The sequence below is a fragment of the Heliangelus exortis genome, chromosome 1, assembly GCF_036169615.1.
Source record: "Heliangelus exortis chromosome 1, bHelExo1.hap1, whole genome shotgun sequence".
Taxonomy (NCBI): domain Eukaryota; kingdom Metazoa; phylum Chordata; class Aves; order Apodiformes; family Trochilidae; genus Heliangelus; species Heliangelus exortis.
Genome location: NC_092422.1, coordinates 134294835 through 134315210, shown reverse-complemented (window position 1 = coordinate 134315210; position 20376 = coordinate 134294835). Strand labels below are relative to the sequence as shown.

General features: G+C 41.0%; 1 protein-coding gene across 29 annotated transcripts in view; it reads left to right on the top strand.

The window, feature by feature from the left end:
• The window catches only part of CACNA1C (calcium voltage-gated channel subunit alpha1 C), a 475146-nt gene that overhangs the window by 411459 nt on the left and 43311 nt on the right, over positions 1–20376 (top strand). For 16 of the 29 annotated variants that reach the window (XM_071767851.1, XM_071767801.1, XM_071767836.1 and 13 more), the window contains one exon: positions 6491–6574. In XM_071767851.1, coding sequence (XP_071623952.1) covers positions 6491–6574 — 84 coding nt within the window. Of the gene's footprint in view, positions 1–5772; positions 5857–6490; positions 6575–20376 lie in introns of all 29 variants that reach the window. The other 13 variants (XM_071767749.1, XM_071767725.1, XM_071767690.1 and 10 more) reach the window with 1 other exon arrangement.

Below are 20376 nucleotides of genomic sequence, written 5' to 3'. Positions count from 1 at the left end.
TTATTTTTACACTAGAAGCACAAGTGAGAACTGTAAGTGGTTTTAGGACCTACAGACTCAAAAATAAGTGGAAGGTAGTAAATTTTAACCAGTCACAACCTACCCCAGGTTTATACTGGAGACTTAGAAATAAATATTTGTGGGGTTTTTTTTTCATATGGCAGAGCCATTTAAGTGCTCCTTTGTTCCTGTCAAGCAGAGTGCAGTGTATCCAGGCAGGCCCTCAGAGCCCCTGGGACACCAGCATCCCCACTGTGAGGGTGAGTGCATGAAATAGACTGAGGACAAAGGAAAACATTAAAGTTATTAAGCACCGATGTTGCTCTACAAGTTGGTTTCATTCTCTTACAGAATGAGCAGGGAGAGGCACGAGGATTCTTTAGATTGGACCAGACCTCTGGAGCAGTCTAGGAAGCTAAAAAGCTCCTTTCCTTACTCCTTGTCTGTTGAAAAATTTGACTGAGACCTGGGGGAGAGCTGCTGCAATTCCCTGCAGCAGTGACTCATTGCAGAAACTGGTAGGTGAACTGCAGGGAGTCTCTGTCTCAGAATTAATCTGTCAATGGGTGAGAGCTGATAGATAGCATGCAAATAGATGCTGTTTTCCTGCAGCCTGTCAGGAGCTCCAAGCAGCTGCATCCTCCACTTTATTCCTTCTCTATTAGGTTCTGCTAATTTCCCTGATTGCTGTTATGGCTAAATGGTATCTTAGTATAACAGAATCTGACATAAATCCCCATTTGGTGTCACAAGCTATTGTAGCTGTGTAAGATTGTTCAGGATACATTCAAATCACTCAAATCTGCTGTGAGAAAATACGCCAAGAATCATAGTACTGTGTAAACATAGTTTGATTCAATAGTATTTTCCAATGAAACTGTCCCTTTTGCAACAATGCTTTCAGGGAAAGCCTCTTTTAGTGAAGTCTGAGAACTGACTCTTGGAGTTTCAAATAGTCTGCAGCATCTTCAGAAATGGAGTCACATGCTGAGCAACCATCAACCTAACTAGCAGTTCATCTCACTTTGCAAATCCCCCTGCAAAGTCCCTTTTGGTGCTCTTTATAATTTTTTGCTAAGAAATCACACCAAATATGAGGGTATCAACCCCATTCTATGACTACTCTATACTCTTTCCATCTGATTAAGACCGATGTTTCTTTTTGTAGTTTGAACATGCAGGTTTATTTCAGTTAAGTGGTAGGAAGGTTCTCCTGTAGCTGACTTTATTTGGGGGGTTTTTTTAGGGTGGTTTTTTTTTTTTTTTTTAGGCTGTGTAGTTACCTATAGGTCTTAGTTTTTTCTCTAAAATGCTTCATTTCTGTATTGGTACAGGCATGCATGCTTGCATGTCTTCCCCTTCTTTCCTATGACACTGCAGCATCTTCTTCCACTGGGGACATCTGACCCACATTCAGATCCCACCCATTGAACAGCTTTGACCCTTGCTGTGCTCTTCATCTTGAGAGACTTTTCCCCCAGAGGAGTTTGTTAATTTTTGCCAGCCACCTTGTAAGGGATGGAACGAAAACCTGGGGCTAAGCAGATAAATAACTGCACATCGATTGACACACAAGTGACACTGCAGTTCCCACCAGGCTGGATGCTCAAAACCCAGCTGGTGCCATCACTCAGCAGCACGATTCCCCTGAGTATTTCTGTGTTTCAGTGTAGCTGAATAGCTCTCCGGCCACCACACATTCTAATTATGGGCTCCAGGTGACCCTGAACTTAGACTTTCGGATAGACTCTGGTGGGCAATTTTCCCTACTATTAATGAGGGCTCTTAGATAATGCATTTGGATCTCATATTCACAAAAAGTAATAGCAATGGTCTTCAGAGGTTTCAATGGCTCTATGAGTAACAAAACAAACCCCAGCTTCTTTGATAGCTAATTTCAGCAACCAGGAAACCTAAAAACGATTGGCATACTCATTCTGAAACACTATGTCTGCTCCCTTCACACAAATGAGATTCCATTCCAGTCAGCCACTGCATATTTATGCTCAGCCTTTCATTAACTTATTGATCATGTAATGATATAGTATTCTTTACTATTTTTGGGGAAATTTAAAAAAAAAAAGGAAAAAATGGGCTCTAATGGTGGGGTTATTTCATGCTTCCTGAATATTCAGTCCAATCCTCCTGATCTCTTTCTGTCCTCCTTTTTTCCTAAAAGCTTCATGGATCTCCAAAGACATCCCACAAGAGAGAGGGATGGGGACTACCATTCCCCAGTAGCCCCTGAGGCTACCTTTATGTGACATGTAATTAGACAGCTAAATCAGGGTCAAGCGTCTCCCTTTAAGGGTAAAATATGGTATTACACTCTAAATTCCTGTACTGCAAAAACAAACAGTGCCATCAATTCATTTCCAGTCAGACCTCCATCCCCTTGGGAAAAGTATACAGAACTTTCTGGTGGGAAAATAGTTTGAAAATACTCTTTATTAGAGTGAAAGCTCTTCCTTCATTCAGCTTGTCTTTCATTAGCGACCCTGGTACACTCCAGTAAGGAATGTCGCTTAAAGAGGTACTTTGAGGTCGCAAGAGGCAAGTCCCAAAGGCGTGTAGTCCACTCTTGACATATAACTCCTGATTATGAGGTCTGATCCAAAACGAAGTAACCACATGGATGTTCACAGATAAATGACGCAAAGGAGTGTGGCTTTTTAAGGAACAATTCCATTACCTTGCACACAAATGAAGCATCTATGTTCTGCTTTCTTTGAGCTCTCTTACTGTCAATATCTTCCTGTTTTTCACCCTTCTGTTTGAAATACAGAGGGAGCAGGTGAGGAGGAAAGGAAGGTTTTTAAACTCGCACATTTCTTTAATACAACACTGACATATTGGATGTGGGGTTGAGTAAAACTGCATTCATATCCATGGTGCCTCTCTATCACTCATCTAAGAGGCACAGAAGGGAGAGTTCTCTGAGTCTGTCTTACAGCCACCTAATAACACACCACAGTAATGCTTTCTGCAGTCCCAGAACAAAACAGCCTACGACTTTCAAGCAAGGAGTTTGTTGATGAGACTCAGCAAAAGCATTCCAGGAGAAAGAGCTCACAATGTAAATTTGGAGCAACTTCACAGAAGTCAGCAGAGTAACTTCAGATATGCTGTGGTGTCACAAAGGTCCAAAGCAGCTATTTATGATAGCAATGAAAAAGGGATCTTTTCTTTCCAGGCCTGAGTCTCTCCTGAGATGTGCCAACTGTGTCAGTGTAGTGTCGTTGATACGACAGAAGGTACACTATTGCATCTGGGAGTAATTTTGAACTGACTTCAGTGGTCATCTGAGGACAGGATTTGATGCTGCTTGTCACCTGGTTTTACTAGCAGCAATGGGATCTATGCCTGGAGTCGCTCAGTAAAAAGAAATTGTGAAATTGTGAATTTGTTTACACCAAAAACATTCCTTGCAGTATGATGCCAGTCATAGTAAACATAACCACCATCATCACAGATTTAAAAATAAATGGTCATCATTTTCGTGGGCAAAACCTGAACAATGTGTTTTGGATTTTAACTCTTGCAGCTGCTCAAAAGCAAACTGGTTTTTTGGAGTTGTTTGGGTTCCTGCTGAAATCCTTACAAGTCCCAAAACTATGCAATTTGAGAAGGGAGTGGAAGATAGCTATGCTATATTGAATGCACGTATTCATTTGGCATGTGAGCAGTTCTGTCGCCTTCAGCAGGACTGCACACATGAACAGGGGCAGGAGGATTGGGTCCATTGCCTTCTACTCTATTCTCTTTGATCCTGCAAGTGTACTCTCTGCCAAGGTCGCATCAGGCTGCAGAGGCACTTTTTGCAACTCTGTATGATCTGTGTCTGTCCTTTATTTATTCAAAATGCATTTGCCTTTACAATTTAATCTGCTGTTCTCTCCCTCTCCTTCCTCTTGGTGAAGTCTAATTACAGTTTTATTCCAGGTCCATCTGGTCGCTAACGATGCTGGACATCACTGCTGAATTCATTCTAATATTTGTTGTGTATTTTCTAGGCTGGACGCTGAATAATAATATTCTCTAAATTTGCTTTTGCTCCTGTTTCCTTCCTCCCTGTTGTAGCTAATTGTATAGTAATGTGTAGCTATGAGACGATTGCTCTGCCCAGTGTAGGTCTGCTAAGAGTTGCCTATTTCAGGCAGCAGAATTAGGAAGTGGTTCTTTTCTGATTTTAAAGATGAGATGTCAAAGTCTACTCTGCCAGCTCTCTTCACTGGTGTAGAACCCTGCTCCTTTTTTTTTTTTTTTTTTTTTTTTTTTTTTTTTTTTTTTTCCTGCCCCAAAGAGAACACAGTTTATAACTGTGAATCTTAAGACATTCTGGAGGCAGCATTTCAGCATTTTAAAAGACACTTTTAGCCAATGCCTGTTTCACGTGATGGCTGAACCCACAGTAATTTCAGGTTCCCAAATCCAGCTTGTGCAATGCCAGTGCTGGGATATTTTTTAAATTGTTTTTTCTTCTCTTTTTTGTTTTTTGCAATGTTGCCTGGGAACACAGACTCACATTTTACCCATGACCTGACTCTCTGGCTAAGAATAGAATTGCAGTGCAGCTTGGGTTCAGTCTCACAGAGACATACTGCAGCTGGGAAACAGGGAGGTCAGATGAGCCCATGCTCACAAAACTGAACACAGAGTATGGAAGATTATGTATGTTTGCCTCCTTTTAGGACTGCAGAATAAGGGGAGAGGTAGGCACGGGTGTTCAGTGAGCCAAGAGTTTTCATAACATGACATTAACTTGCACAGGAAGTTTAAATACAGCAGCTCACTGCCTGGGCTGAACAGGACCTTTTCTAAAAGGGTCCTGTATCCTTATGGCCCATCCAGCCAAAAACTATGCAGGATGGGGACAGCAAGCAGTGCTGATTAGCATCTCCTGAGCCCTACTTAGGACAATGAGATGCTTGAGATAGCACCTGAAGTAATTCTGAATAGCAAAAGGAAGGTATGAGTTTAGCACATGCTAGTGGGTCTGCCATAGCCTGTCCTAGACAGCTGATGTTGTGGCACTATTTTCAGCATGAGTGAGCAACAGATCTCATGCTAAAGCCAGATTTGCTCTCATTACCCCTTCCTAGTAGGATGCACATGCAACGTTCAGACCTTCCTTTTGTCAGACTTGCTTTCTAAGTAACAGAACTGTTCTGACATTTTAAGATGGAAGCTAAAGTAATAGAAACTGTTAGACTAATCACTGCTGCATTACTCATTATGGCTGCATAAAGATATAGCACATCCTCAGCTCAACTGTGCCCTCTGCTACATCATGACCCAGCAACTGGCCATTCCCACTGCCAGCACAGAGCATTACATCTGGAATATGGACTGGATTCACACTAGCAGAAGGGGAGTCATTTTTTGAGGGAACCGTACTCTGTTCTGTACTCTGTCCCCAGCCAAACCTAAGCCAAATGTGGAAGGGTGCTGTGCAGTAAGTGGAGATATGTGGAGAAGCTGGTCCTATAAACCCTGCTCCGAGCAGCCATGCTCAAAGCACTCGATGCTACTTCCCTTCACCCCTCATCTCAGAGCTGGAGGGGAAGGGTGGCTGCCCTGGGATTGAATTAGCCGGATAGAGGGATGCTCACACAAGTCAGGGATCCCAGGACTGGGCTACAGCTAAAGTTGCAACGAGTAGAAAAACTCCTTGAAGTATCAGGGCAGTAATTCTAATGGTAATTTTGAACTGTTTTTGTCTGTCTAACATTCCTTTTTAATCCCCATCCTGCCTGCCCCTTCCTTATGTAGGGTTACTTTAGTGATCCTTGGAATGTTTTTGACTTCCTCATCGTAATTGGCAGCATTATAGACGTCATTCTCAGTGAAACTAATGTGAGTATTACTCTACCCTCCCCAGGATACCACCACCTCCTCCTCCTCCTCTGCTGTTCCTCTCTCTTTCTCTCTTTCTTTCTCTCTTTTTTTTTTTCTTCTTTTTTTTTTTTTTTTCTGTTTTTTTCCCTCTAGTCATGCTTTTATTGAACTTGCCGTCGTCCTTCTCCTTCTCCCAGGGAAACAAAAAAAGGAGGGGGGGAAATGCCTCCTTCTTTTTCACTCGTCATAGCTTGCCCCAAGGCTGTGACTGGTGAAAGTGCACAGAGTTTGGGGTGTGTGTGCTTTTTTCCCTCCAAAAGGTAGACATGCTTGAGTGTAACTTTCTGACTAACCAGGCTTTTGTTGATACCCTCCATCATGTGAAACATTACAGAGGTTTGAGCAACCAATATTGTAGAGTGGTAAGAGACTATTTAATATGTCCACGTAACCTCTTATTTTCTTATTTTTTTTCCTCTTCTCTCCCTCTTTCATGATTTTGTTTTGTTTCGGTTTGTTTTTTTTATTTTATTTTATTTTTTGCTTTTTTTCCCTCTTTTCTCCCTTTCCCTCTCTCTCTCCTTCCTCTCTCTCTCTCATTTTCTTCTCTTCCTCTCTCTCTTTCTCTTCTTGGCTTCTCTGCCACATGCAGCACTATTTCTGTGATGCATGGAATACATTTGACGCCTTGATTGTTGTGGGTAGCATTGTTGATATAGCAATCACCGAGGTGAACGTAAGTAGCTGGCGTCTGTCCATGATCGTGCCTGCTCTAACATTCATTTGCCTTTCCCGGGTCTGGTTTTTTTCCTCACCCTTCCTCCTTTCCTTTGAGTTTCTTTTCAGAGCTTTTTGTTTAATTTTTAAGCTCTATTTTTTCTTTCTTTTTTTTTTTTTTCCTTTTTTTTCTTTCTTTCTTTTGTTTTTGTTTTCTTTTCATTCTGATTTAATTTTTGGAACGACTTAAAGGACCTTTTGACTGTTGCATCATTTTCTTCCCTTCATAATCCTCCTGGCATGAATTAAACTGTATAGCAGGAAAAGTGATGGGAAATGTGGAGTGTAAGTGAAAAAGCTATTTGTGCCATGGGAAGCTGCTAGTATAGCCCCAGGCCAGCACTTTGGTCTACCGAGTGTCATGCTTTTCTTCCCATGGCAGTTCAATACTCCACCCCACAGAGATCTAAAGGTCAGTTCTTTCGAGGTGGAACTGCGGGAACCAAACCAGGAATCCCAAACCAGGAATTCTCACCCAGGCTTCTTACACAAGAAATAAAGATCAAATTGTCTCTGTTTAGAGCAACCTACTCCTAATATTCAGTTTCTACACTAAAAAAAAAAGGTAGATAAAATAAAAACAGAAAGTTCAAAGAAGAAAAAAGCCTAGTTTTTTGGGTTTGTAACCCAGTTTGCTCCAACTCATAAATTCCACCAGAATAAATGACACTGATTGGCCCCTCTGGTGCCCATCTCAGCAGACAGGTGAAGGACTGAATGAGCCGTGGAGACTGAAATGAGCAGCTGGTGTTCAAGGAATAAATCACATCAGGCACACTTTTCTCTCTCTTTTTGGAGGTGAATGGATATAGAATTTCCAGATAAATAGACAAAGGACAGGTAGGAAGCACACAGATTCTCAAAAGAAAGACAACAAAGAACCCACTGAGTTTCTGAGTACTGACAGAAATTGCCGTGCAGAATCCAGTTTATTGAGGTAAGGGCAATAAAAGATTGAAAGGAAGTTGCAGTAAATATGTTAACAATGAGCAAATCAATCACAAATTTATAAAACAGTGTAGCTGTTGAATAAACATTCCAGCTTGGAATTGTTGAGTACTGTAGACACAATCCACAAAAAGCAGAAAATGACAGAATAGTTTTCACTCAGTGGCGTATTTGTGGAAAAATGTAGGCAACATTTTACAAAAATCAAAATGTCTTACTTTGAACTTTCCAAAAAGAATGTTTTCATATCATGGTTCTAGTATAATTTCTGTCCAACTTCATTTTTTTACATTCTGAAACTGAGACATTTATCAAAGTTTTAATATTTTGATTTAGAAGAAATATTTTATTTGACACAAGTCTATTTTCTTTATCCTTTGAGAGAATGGAAAATAATTTCAACTGAAAATAAACTTTTATTTTATATCTCTTAAATGTCCTACTTTCTGGACAAAAAAATCTTGTTTGCAACGTTTTCCCCAGAATGTTGTAAAAAATTTTGGTTGCTCTTCTATTAGAGACATATTAGGACTGGGCTGACTTTGTAGAGTGAAGTTAAAAAGGTGAGCAGGCTGAAGTTGTTAATTTTAAAGAATGAAATGAAGTGCTTTTTTATGCCACACTTGTCATAAGAAAACTAAATGGGAAACCTGGTAATAGGCTTTGGACTGGGGAAAAGTTCAGTTTTCATCTATAGAGGCTGAGCTGGTAATTGAAGAAATAAGCACAGTTAACTGGAGATGCATTATTGTAAACATCAACAATACTTTCCTGACTGTATTTGAATCCATACACAAGTCTTCCAAGCAGAAAGGAGGGAAATCCTTGGTTTTGATAAATAAATGAACACTTGTCACAGTCAGAAGCCATGTACTGATGGGAAAATATGATGGATTCATTTGAAGAAATTCACAGCAATTTTCTATTAATTAAAGAACTTTTTCCTTCATGGTTTAAGTCACTTTGATATATATTTCACTAAACTTTAGTCATCTGCAAGGACGACAGATAGTCACCCAGGTTTCCTCTTAAGAGTCAGTGGAGAGAAATGCACAGCTACCCAGGCCAGCTGATACATTTCTGTACATAAGAGTGACAGGGAGACAGGGGAAATTAATTTCTCTTTGGAGGTGCCCATCCTGTGACTGGAGAGTGTCTAGGTTTGTTAGGTTTGTCTAGACACCCAGCTCTCAGACACTAAATTTAAGCAAGATAAATCATGCCCACTCTCAGCATGTTGTTGAGAAGGTCTCGCTGCTGCTAATTGTGTTGTGTTCAGGTCTTCAGTCTCCAGGGCTATCCATACTGATGTGTTTAATTGCGACTAATAAGGCTTCCTCTCTTTTCCATTCCCTGTCTAAATTCAATTTCATGTCAGCCAAGGCACAGAATCCAGTTTTTGGTTGCAGAAGTGTATGAAAATTGAGGTTGTGCCTTTGTCCAAACAGCCATCACCTGTCTTAGTTGAGGAGGCAGCAGGAGTGGCCCTGACTCTTTGGTTAGGGTTATGAACAGCATTTCATGATGGTCCCTCTGTTTCCTCTAAAGAATCCGTTCCTTCTATACAGTTTTTACAGATTTTTGCACATGTTTTTTTGTTACCTGGCATGTTTAAATTTTCTCTTTTTATCTAGGCAAGTCCTTTGCTACTAGTTTCTAATGTTTGTTACTAAGAACTTGCACAATCTTTTGATGCACTGATAATTGAGCAGCAGCTATGGATGAAGTTTGTTCTGAAATGTTTTGAAATCCCTTTGCACTTACAACACGTTGAATAAGAGAATGTTTTTATGTTGGTTTGTCCTGTTGGATTCCCTTCCTGCTAGCAGCACTCGAGATGTTACATCTGTAGCAGATGGGCTTTGGAAGTAGCAGCCCATCTTGAATGGACAGTTGTCACCTTCCCAAGCAGTGTGAGGCAGTTTATCAGATCCAATTCACCCCTTCTACTCAGGAGCCTGTTGCTTTCTTGCCGTTTGTGGGTTTGAGCAAACCCTGCCTTGTGTTTCCGTACACTGTCTTGTCGTGTTCCTGGAGTCTGAAAAAAAGAAAAAGAAAAAAAAAACAACAAAAAAACAAACAAACAAACAAAACAAAACAAAACAAAACAAAACAAAACAAAAACAAAAAAAAAAAAAAAAAAAACCCAACACCCTAAAACCATTATTTGGATATTTTTAGCCTGGTCAGGTGCAGGTAAGCTGTTTCTGCCCAGTTTCTCAGAAGCTGAAGAGCATTTGTGGTAGGGTCTTGGAAGGTGCTGCTCGTGTAGCTAAGGGACAGTTGTGATTGTGGGCAGTTAGGGAAGATGGAGGCACCTGGAGTTATGTGGCCATGGATCTGTAAACCTGAAATCTTTGTGAGGTTCACCAGATGTTTTCACTCAGGGCAAGCATACCCAGCAGGTGCTGAGCTGCAGTAGGTGTTGGTTCTGGTGGTACTGACAAGGTCCACTGCAAGCGTGTGGGTATGCGCTTGCATTTCTTTCTGCAGTTCCCCGTGCTCTGGTTTGTTTTTTTTTTTCCTCTTGACAACTATTTTTGTTTCTTGAAAAGGAATTTCCCAGACCAAAACCTCCATTAAGATATATGTGAGTGTGCATGGGTGGGTCTCTGTGTGTGTAATCAATTGGTTGTATTATATGTTTTTGAATGTGGATATTTGTGTATCAGCTGCAAATCCGTGGGAGAGTGTACAGACATGAATCTGTGGGAGGGGAAAAGAGAGTGTGTATGTAAGCCTGCATATTTCATACGTACTTGTGTTGTGAATGGTTGTTGATAGAGATATGTGGGTTGCTGTGTACATAACTGAGTCTATGAACATGTTTTCTGAGCCCATGTGGCTATCTAACTGTGCAAGTTTGATCTGCTTTTGGGTTGGTGCTTATACCTGAGAGTTTCCTGTATGCAGGCATGTTCAGCTGCATGCCTAAAGTTGAGTGCACACTTGCATGTCAAGCTCAGCATATTTTTGTTAGCATGGCCATGCACTCAAAAACAGTGAGAAGGCATGTACTCATGAGGTAGGCCCCCAGGCTGCCTTCAGAATTTCTGAGTCCTTAGGAAGATCCCACTTCGAACACCTCCATGGCATGGAGGTATGTCAATCAATAAGTCCAGTTGCATCACTCTAGGCCCACTTGCTTTCTGCAACTTGGGAACATCTCACAGGTCCCCCCAGCCAGCTTCACAGACAGGGAAATGTATTTCACACCACTGAGTAAGTGAAAGGGTCACAGGGTAGGTTAAAATCTGGTGGGTTTGAAAACTAACTCAGAGTGGCACAATTTCTGTCAAAATTCACTTCTAAATTGCCTTACTTTCGAGATGCTTTTTCAGAACCTTGCTTCTTAAGTGTTTAATTACCCTCGACAAAGCCCCCTCTCTTTTTCATTCTCTGCCTAAAATAAAGTTGATGTCATCGAAGGCCAGAATCTGGTTTTTTTCGTTGCAGAAGTCCATTGAAAAATTAAGGAGTGCCTCTGTCCAAAGAGCCACCACCTGGTTGTTACATAGCTAGCTTCCTAGTCACAAAATGAACATTTTTTCATAATATTCTGAAAATATTCAATGATTCAACTCTGGCCACTCTTAAGCCACTCATTAAATAACTAAAGAGGGAGTAGAGGACTTTCTGGGGGGAGTGACTACATCTAACATGTGTCAACTCTCTCTACATGCTAAGACCAAGCACAACTTTTGGGCAATAGGGTGAAAGATGATGTAGTACATGGGGTCTGCGGGTTGTATCCCTTAGATTTTTAATAGATCCCAATGCCTCAGTTTCCCCATCAGTAAATTGGAGATTGTGATTTTCTCCTACATGAAGAAAGCATTGCCAGTAGTGTTTACAAAACACCTTTAGTTCTTTAGAAGAAAACCTTAAGGTGGAAAAAATACTACTATCACAATAATAATGGGAAAGACAATGTTATAGGAATTGAATAAAAGCCAGCAAATGCCAAATATATCTTCCCAGAAGTAGCCACAGGCACAGGCTTGCATTTTCTTCCTTTCCACATCAGCAGGCACAGCCTGGAGTTGAGTACTGTGAAGCTGACTGACAGCCTGCTGTCCCCTCCTCCAGGCAAAGAAGGTTGCTCATTACTATTTGTTGTGTTGTATCAAAGGGGGAAATCAAGCTCAATTTGTGTTCTGTGCTGTGGTGCCAAAAGTGATGAAAGAAAAACAGCCAGACCCTGAGTCACTGGGAAAGCTGTTAATGTAACATCCTTCCTCTCAGTCAGAGAGAAAAGCCAACATATCTCCTGTCCATGGGGTCTTTTTTCTTCATTCTTTACCCTGCTGGTGTCAGACCAAAGATGCGCTGGGGCTGCATTTGCCACCCAGATGATGCTCACAGCAGTGCCCATTGAGCTGGATGGGACCCTGTGGCCAGCTGAGACACTGGCCTGTCCAGCTGCAATGGGAAGTTCACAGCATGAGGGTGTGAGAGTTACAGAGGCGTGTTTGGGTGGCAGCATGTGTGTCTCCAGAGCACCAGCATACGTACCAGTGATAGTGGGAGTGTCGTGTTTGTTTCTGTCTGTCTTGAAAGGGTGTCAGGGAGGGAGGACTGACCTGTGAGCCTGTCCCTGACAGGTTTTTCTGCTGCCTCTGAGCATGTCTGCATGTGCAGGTACCTCTGTGTGTGTCAGTCGTGTCTGGGAGTGCATGAGGGTGACTGATCAAAAATATCTGGACTGGTATCCATCCTGCCTGTTCTACTCAGTGACAGTAGTTGTGTGTCTGAGTGTGCCTGTGAACACTGCAGGAGGTACAGAGGAGGAACCCATCAAAGGTATGCAATATTGTCAGGGGATGTGATGAGCCAGGGGGGTGTGCATGGATACAAGAAAATAACTGTCAGGGATAGAGAATTGAACACTGTTGTGAAATAATGGAGTATTTCCCCACATAAGTTGCCTTCCTGTTGTAGCAGTACAGATTTTCCTAAGAGTGAGCATTGTGACTGGTTTGAGGGCTGATGGAAAAGGTGGTTTTTTTGGTAGAAGAGACAGGAAGAGAGAAAAAGGAAGTGTTCTGTGTGATCTGATCTATGGTGACATTGGGGAGACATAGGGCATGTGTACTTCAAGAAGTAGCAACCCTATGAAGAAGGTTAGAGAAACCCAAAACCCATCTTTCTGCATTACTTCTAGAAAATGTTGTGGCTGGGCCTGTGGTTTGATGTGCGTAGGCCTGCAGGGTGGTGGTTTGGTGTTTGCTTATCAGATATTCAGAAAAGCTGAGTACTTTTTGATCTTGCACTTCTGAAAATGTTTCCAAACTCAGATAGGAAATCAGCAGAGGGTTGCAGCTCAGTTGATTCCTGAGCATTGATGCAGTAAGGTCAGGGAGATACCAAAGCATTGAGCTCCCAAGAATATTTGGAGGCCTGTTCAGTGATTCCTCCTTTAGCCTTTCTTATTTCTGAAGTCAGGAAGTTCAGGCTTAAACCAGGCACATGAGGCCTTTCCTTATAGTCGTCTTGGTTTTGGTGTCAAGAGGCTTCATATGATTTGTCATGGGCTCATGCTCTCATTCTTTGGAATACCTGACAGCCTATACTCAAGCCTCCTTCTCACCTTCTCCTGCACTTCTCCCTTTTAACCCACCCCCCCTTTCTTCCTTTTTCCTCTTGCTTTTCTCTCCTTTGTCTCCAGCCACACTAAACCTCACAAGTTCATTTTCACCCTCAACCAATGTGTCTGAAGGCAGAGAACCTGAAAGTGGCTGAAACCCTGCAGTCCTTATTCAGGCAGAATGCCCTGGGGTGTTTCGCCTGCACAAGGACAGGAGCAGTCGGCCCCTACAGCACAGTCCTATACACACACCCCCCCGGAATGGGAGCAAGGATCGGTGGAAGGACGACATACATCTAGCCTGAACCTCAGTTGGGACTGGCATTCATCTGTGTCGCTGTGTCTGTCTGCCTGTCTGTCTTTCTGTCTCTGCCTGTCTGGTTCTCTCCGCTTCCACGCCCTTTGCTGCTCAGATTTTGGCCATCAGCTGCCACTGGACAGAAATTTTTGCAGTTCCAGGAACTTGCAAGTTCGTTTATCCAGACCTTCCAAAAGAGGCAGAAAACATCTCCCTCCTTCTCTTCTTCTTCCTCTCTCCTTTTCAAATGCCATCTGCGTAGCAGAGGCCTCCAAATTATGTAGCAAAGGGCTGGAGAAGCACAGTGGCTTCTTTTGACATCTTGTGTTGTCATACCCTTACTGCTGCCATCCTAGAAGTTGTATGTAGTCCCGAGCTATCCCTGTGTGTGTGTATATGTTTGTATATATGACTTGTTTTCTTTGTGGAAGAACTACTGGTAAAATTGATGGGGGGTGGGGGCAGTTTGCTTTTTTTTAATATCTGGTGGTGGTTTTATCACTAGCATAATCCAGGTAACATATCATGGTGGCCCCAGCTTCTCTATGTAGGAAGCCAAGTTGAAGCATGGTTGTGAGTTTTAGCAATGGCAAATGACAGCACACAGTGATTTATTTTGCCTTTTGTGAACATCAGGAGATGTGCACTGACCTTTTCCCCAAATTAGGCTTAGATCAATTTGAATTTGATTGCCTCTTATTCTTAATCAACATCACCAGTGCATGTTTTTCACTATGTTGGTGACAAAGAAGTATGGTGAGACTATCTGACCACAACCATGTTTGAACAGGCTTGTTTTGTTTTTATTTATGTATATTTTTGTCACAAAGATGGGGCCTCTTTTTTTTTTTTTTTTTATTTTGACTTTAAAATGTTGATATTCTGAGTGCATTTCCAGAATTCATAATATGGTATGCCCATTCATAGAGCTGATTTGGGCAACTGCACAACTTTTCTGTAAGGAAATCTATATGAAATATGGGCAAACAGGAAAAAAATATATTTTTTTGCAGAAAAGGGGATAGTTAATGAAAATTACTCCTTCCTCAGTTCACATGAGTATTTGAGTTGTTACTGATGACTAGCAGTATCAGCACCATAAGAAGCAACCATGTAATTTCTGTGGGCAAAATCACTTTGAAAAACTCTCCACACCATCCAGTTTTGAGAAAATACCTCAATAGGGTGATTTCCACAAATCTACCTGTTATACTTGGCTTCTAAGATTATTCCAGGTGCATGGAATTTTCAGAATGCAAGGGAGATTTAAGAGCAGCATAAAACCAAATTTGCCTTACTGGATAAAATATAGCCACACACATGCTAGTTAATCAAAATAAAAGAAACAAAAGGTAAAGAATCCAGGAGAAGAGAAAGTCAGATAGCCCTGTAGCTGTAAGATTTGGTGCACAGACCTCTCTGGGGTCCTCAGTGGTAATGTTTAGAGCTGTCTTTAAAACAATGTCACACAGCATCTTGCTGACTGCACTGAGGAGTGGCTTGTGCTTTTAATTACTGCAGGCTTTCACATACCCAAAACCTTGGTAGGTTTTAAGACTTTTAGAGGAGGATTCCTCATTTCTTATTTGACTGTAAATTATTGTTGCAATAACAACAGTAGCTAATAGTAGGAACACAAAGTACTGCAAGCCTTGTTCTGTGTTGGTTCAATAGTAAAAGCATGATGTGTACAGTTCTGTACAAAAAGTTCTTTAAAAAGCCTACATCCAGATTTTCTGGCCAGTATTTAATTTTTCTTGTAATTTCTGTATTACATCACTTGAAAACAAAAAAGCAACACAAAACAAATCAAAAATACCCCACAACAATATTTTGGCATTAAAATTTGTGATATCATATGGTTATATTTCATTTTATTTTTAATTCCAATATATTTTTATACAAAGTTAGTTAAACACTTAAAAGAAAAATTTATCAAAAATCTTAAGAAAAAACTACCTTAAGCTGGCTATATTTTCCACTGGCTTGCTAGCCAGGATAAGTCATTCCTTTTGCAGAGCAGAAATTTCTTTTAACTTTTACTGAACCCTAACAGAGATTGTATCTTTCTATGAACCCACGGAAAAATCTGAGTCTGATTCCTTAGATCATCTTTTAATATATTAATGTTAAATAATGATAACTCCCCAAACCCAAGTTAGATGGCCAAAAAGGTGCTTAGCTAAGTTCAAACTAAGTTCTGTCATCTAAAGCAATTCCTTGACGAAGTGAAAGACATTTTCAGGCATTTAATTCGCCTTTTTCTAAGACCTACTTTGCTGAGAATGCCCAAGGAATTTTCCAGCATCTCTGTCCTCTACATGCAGACTGCAGTAAGAAAGGGTGCAGTCCCCTGTATTTCGCTCATTAGGTTTCCTGTAAAAGCTTCTATTCTTCATCCAAAGTATAAGGGCTTTTATCATCTGCCCTCCAAGACCTCATTGTGGGCACCATCTATTACTATTATGCATATTTAGACATCTGCTAACTGGTTTCAGATTGCACTGCCAGTTCCAATGAAAGCAATAAGGTGAAAGAAGAAGAAAAACACACAAAAGTATTTAACTTGTTTTCCTCTTTAACTTTCCCTTCTTCCCCATCTTCTTCTCCCCAGTCACTTTCTCCAAATTTTGCTGAAAACTTGGGTAGCAGAGATCATCTTTCCCTTTCCCAGGAGCACTCGGAGTAGTTTTGAGCAAGGCAGTAATTAGCTCCCTTCTCCCTACTGTAATCAGTAATTTTTTTCCTGTCTTCAGCCAAGATACCATCAGCTGAGAGGGGAGGCTGTTCTTCTTGGGGAAGGCTGTTGTTCCAGGCACTCAGCAGCAGTTCAGCATGGTGATGGGTACCATTTTGCAAACCCAAATGCAAAAACTAACAGGTTCACATTAAATAAAGACCTGATTGTCGATTTTTTGTTGGTAAGCAAGGAGATATAGCCTCTATCCAGATTTGCAATCAAAGGTGAACACATGTAAACTAGTTATAACCTTCCTAATGTAGTCAACATCGCGCCCTCATTAACTCCTACTGCCTTCTCTCTACCTTTACATGTACCAGGCAGGAAACCATAGGGGATTTTTTATTTCTCAGTAGAAAACTGTTTTTAAAATGGTTGTTCTCTTACCTTCCCTCACTAGTCTGCTCTTTGTTCAGACTATCTGTCATAACCTGACAACAAAATTACTTCCTTTTCATAAAACATCTTCCTAATCTTCAAAAACATCTGCTAAATGGGACCCATTCCCAACTACATCCAGAACACCTGGGCTGCTGTTTATGGTCAGCTGATCGATGGCCAAAAGTCTGGGTCTGGCTCTAATTGCCAGTAAAATTTACAGTGTTACAGAGTAATGGGACATCCCAGCTGATCACATCTCAGTCATTCTCTCAAAGTTCAACTCTGTGATTCCAGTCAGCAGAGCCCTTTGCTAAGCCTTGTCAGAGTGACTGGGAGAAAATCCGATCTGTCCAAAGCCAGATCAGGTGAAATCTTTTCCTAAGCTGAACAGACATGAAGACAAAGGTGCCTCAGTAGTAAAGGAACACTTCTTAAGAGAAAGGCACTAAAATAAACTGATACGTGGAGCTAGGGCTTTTGAATCTCAACTGTTTGTCCAGACTCAAACATAGTAAGTCACCCATGGTGAGCATTGCAAATCATCCAATCCATCCCTACTATTTTTTTAACCAAAGAATTAATCAAATCAATACTAAGTTATTTTTTGATAGAGATGTAGAACAAACATGGCTTGTAGTTTTTATTGTATCCCATATTAATATACAGAAATACAATATGTGTCTGTAGACTATTCTCTCCTAGGAAACATTCTGCACAAACATTAAATAACTTTCTATTTAAAATACAATGAAAAGACAAATCCTGGGGATTAAATTCTAACAGCTACAAATCTCAAATGAAAATAGTCCATAACAAACTCTATGGGCTGCTGGTATCTCTGGCTATCCCTATCTCTGGCTAAATTTGCTCTCAAGCAAATTTATTACCAAAACAAAGATTGCTAGTTCACCTTTGTCTATCTCTTGCAATCCACAGTCCTGTTGCATTTGTATGCAGGTGGATTGGGCCTTCTGTTTTCAATGGCACATGCAGTTTTCTTTCAGCACCTTCATCAAAGCATAAGATGGCTCACTCTTCATCACCCTGCCCCAGTTCCTTTGGGCTTGCCAAAGGAAGGATCCTGGCAGCACTGCATGAAGAGTCTTTGAGCTGGTATATTGCCTGCCTTCCTCTTTGGAAAAACCTGCTCATGATCTAGTTTCCATCTGGCTCCACTTGCACCAAGAAGAGCTACCATACTGAGGAGTTGGTATTTTGCTGCAGACCACAGTCCTGCTCTTGATCTCCATGCCACCAGTGCAGTTCCACATCTATTATGCAGAAGTTGCAAAGATGCTACTGAAGCTTCCTTCCTGATTTGTGTGCATCTGGAACCACATTACAGTAAATCCTTCATACTGAGCAACTCTCTTCGCAGGTGGAGCCCTACAAAGTCCAAAGATCTCCAGCCTCCTTTCTTCCCCAGGCAGATGAGGCTGCCCAGAGACACCCCAGTAACCCCAATACACAGAGGGCACCAAGTTTCAGTCTGTGGTTTCTTCTTCCTTATTCTTTTCCCACATAATACAATCTCATCGATTAATAAGTAATTAACAAATAGCTGTAGATGTGCTCAAATGCACAGTGCACTGAAGACTAACACAACCATGATACAAGAAGGATGCGCTTCTAGCAGTTGGCTTAATTCCTCAAATCATCAGCCCCTAGGGAATATCAAACCAGTAGATGATACCTTCTCAGTATTAATGGAGCACTGCAAGATGCTGGAGACAAGGAAAGTTCCTGCCTACCTATGGCTCAGGAAATTCATCTTGCAGAAGAACTCTGTTGCTGTTATGCTTTTCAAGACAGGCTGTGAGGTGGCAAGTGAGAGGAAAAATATACAGTGTACACACCAGCATGTCTTTAAGGTAACCAAGACAGGTATGAATGCTTTGATCAGTCTCTTTCATTTCAAGATCAAAATCAGTGGCATGATCTTAGTACTCAAGAACCTTAGCAGGACAAGCTGTCTCTACCTGTGGCCCTCCAGAGCACCTGTGCTTTCTCAACACTACTACAGATGGTGGATTTATCTGGGTGTTTGGAACGGGGGATCCTGGATCTGAGAACTGTCATTAAGAGTGAGTCAAAACTAGATCCAAGATGTGCTCCTTTTCGAAAACCAGACCCACACATTTCTCTACCTCCATCCCTGCCTCCTAGGCAATGAAAAAAAAAGAAAAAAAAGTAAGAAAGAGGAGAAGAGAAGAGAAGAGAAGAGAAGAGAAGAGAAGAGAAGAGAAGAGAAGAGAAGAGAAGAGAAGAGAAGAGAAGAGAAGAGAAGAGAAAAGAGAAGAGAAGAGAAGAGAAGAGAAGAGAAGAGAAGAGAAGAGAAGAGAAGAGAAGAGAAGAGAAGAGAAGAGAAGAGAAGAGAAGAGAAGAGAAGAGAAGAAGAGGAGAAGACCAATGTAAGAGAGAATATAAATCTTCCTAAAGAGGCAGAGGAAAAGAAGACTGCCCTTTTCAGCACAGTGATAATTACACTGCTGGGTGTTTAAAAGTCATATTAACTTTACCATGGGAAAGACGGTGAGGCCCATTGGACTACCCAGGAACAGCAATGAGGAAACCATTGGCATTGATTGCAATAGAGCTAGGGAAACTAGAGACCTGGGCACTCTTAATTTTCACACTCACTTGTGCTCCATCCTCCTTAGTGGTCTGATCTGTTCCTGGGGCCATCCCCTGAGTCTGGTCTGGGTTGGGACAGCCTGGTTACCTCTCTTGGGTGCCCTTGCCCTGTGAATCAAGAACTGATAAGTGAAAAGGCGAGCTGAATGAAAAAGGCCACTCTGTCACACATGGCTTCAAGCAGAGATGTTCAACAAAACCTCTCCTAAGGTGATACTCAAACTGGAAAATCCTTAAAATTATTCCACCTGTAAAACAAAAGGTCCTACACAAGTAACCTTTCAACATTTCTTTTTATGGCTTGGTTCATCTTCAGACACCTTCTGTCCAGATATTCTAGGGTTTTTTTTGGTGACCTGTTCCATAAAGCACATAAAATAAAACACAGATAATCTGTACCTGCCTCTCCGAATCAGGCCATCTTGTACTTAAGATGAGCACTACATCTCTGATAGTGTTTGATATCTACTTGATTCTTAGGAGCCCCCAGGCTTGATTACCATAAGACTTGAACTCATCATTTATCCAGAACTAATGAGAAGGATTATTAAAACATCCTGAAAATTAAGAATAATTTGCATAGATATATTTTACCAATTGTTCTGCTTTTCTGAAAGTCATGAGAAAAAACAGAGTTTTCAGCTGTGTAAAAAATTATTCTTTTTTCAACTGCCCAGTAATTGTCAATCTAGGGTAATCTGAATAACCAAATTAAAGCAATTGACTCTGCTTATATTTACCTTAAGCACTGGGAACTGTAAAATTACTGTCTGCCAATTTCATGGATATATATATATATGAAATTGATTAATAAGCTACTCAAATTGGTATGATTTGCATATTTGAAGCTAATTAGAAAAGCAAGATCTAGAATTTCAAAATCTTAGAATACATAAGAAATGAAGGGAAAAAAATGATAGCTGTAGGACTCATTTGCTTTAAAAGTTACCTTGACCCTACTAACTGTATTTGAAATAGGCTTTTGTTGCATACAGATATGCTAATATTTCCTATGACATATGGGATCATGTGGAATCAATGTGAAGTATAAACACATATACATATTGCATTTGTGTGAGCTGGCACTCAGTGCCTATTTACCCACAAGAGTCAGTGCAGACACAAATGTAATGGCAAACCTCATTCCAGGTGTCACATTTTTCCTAATTTTCC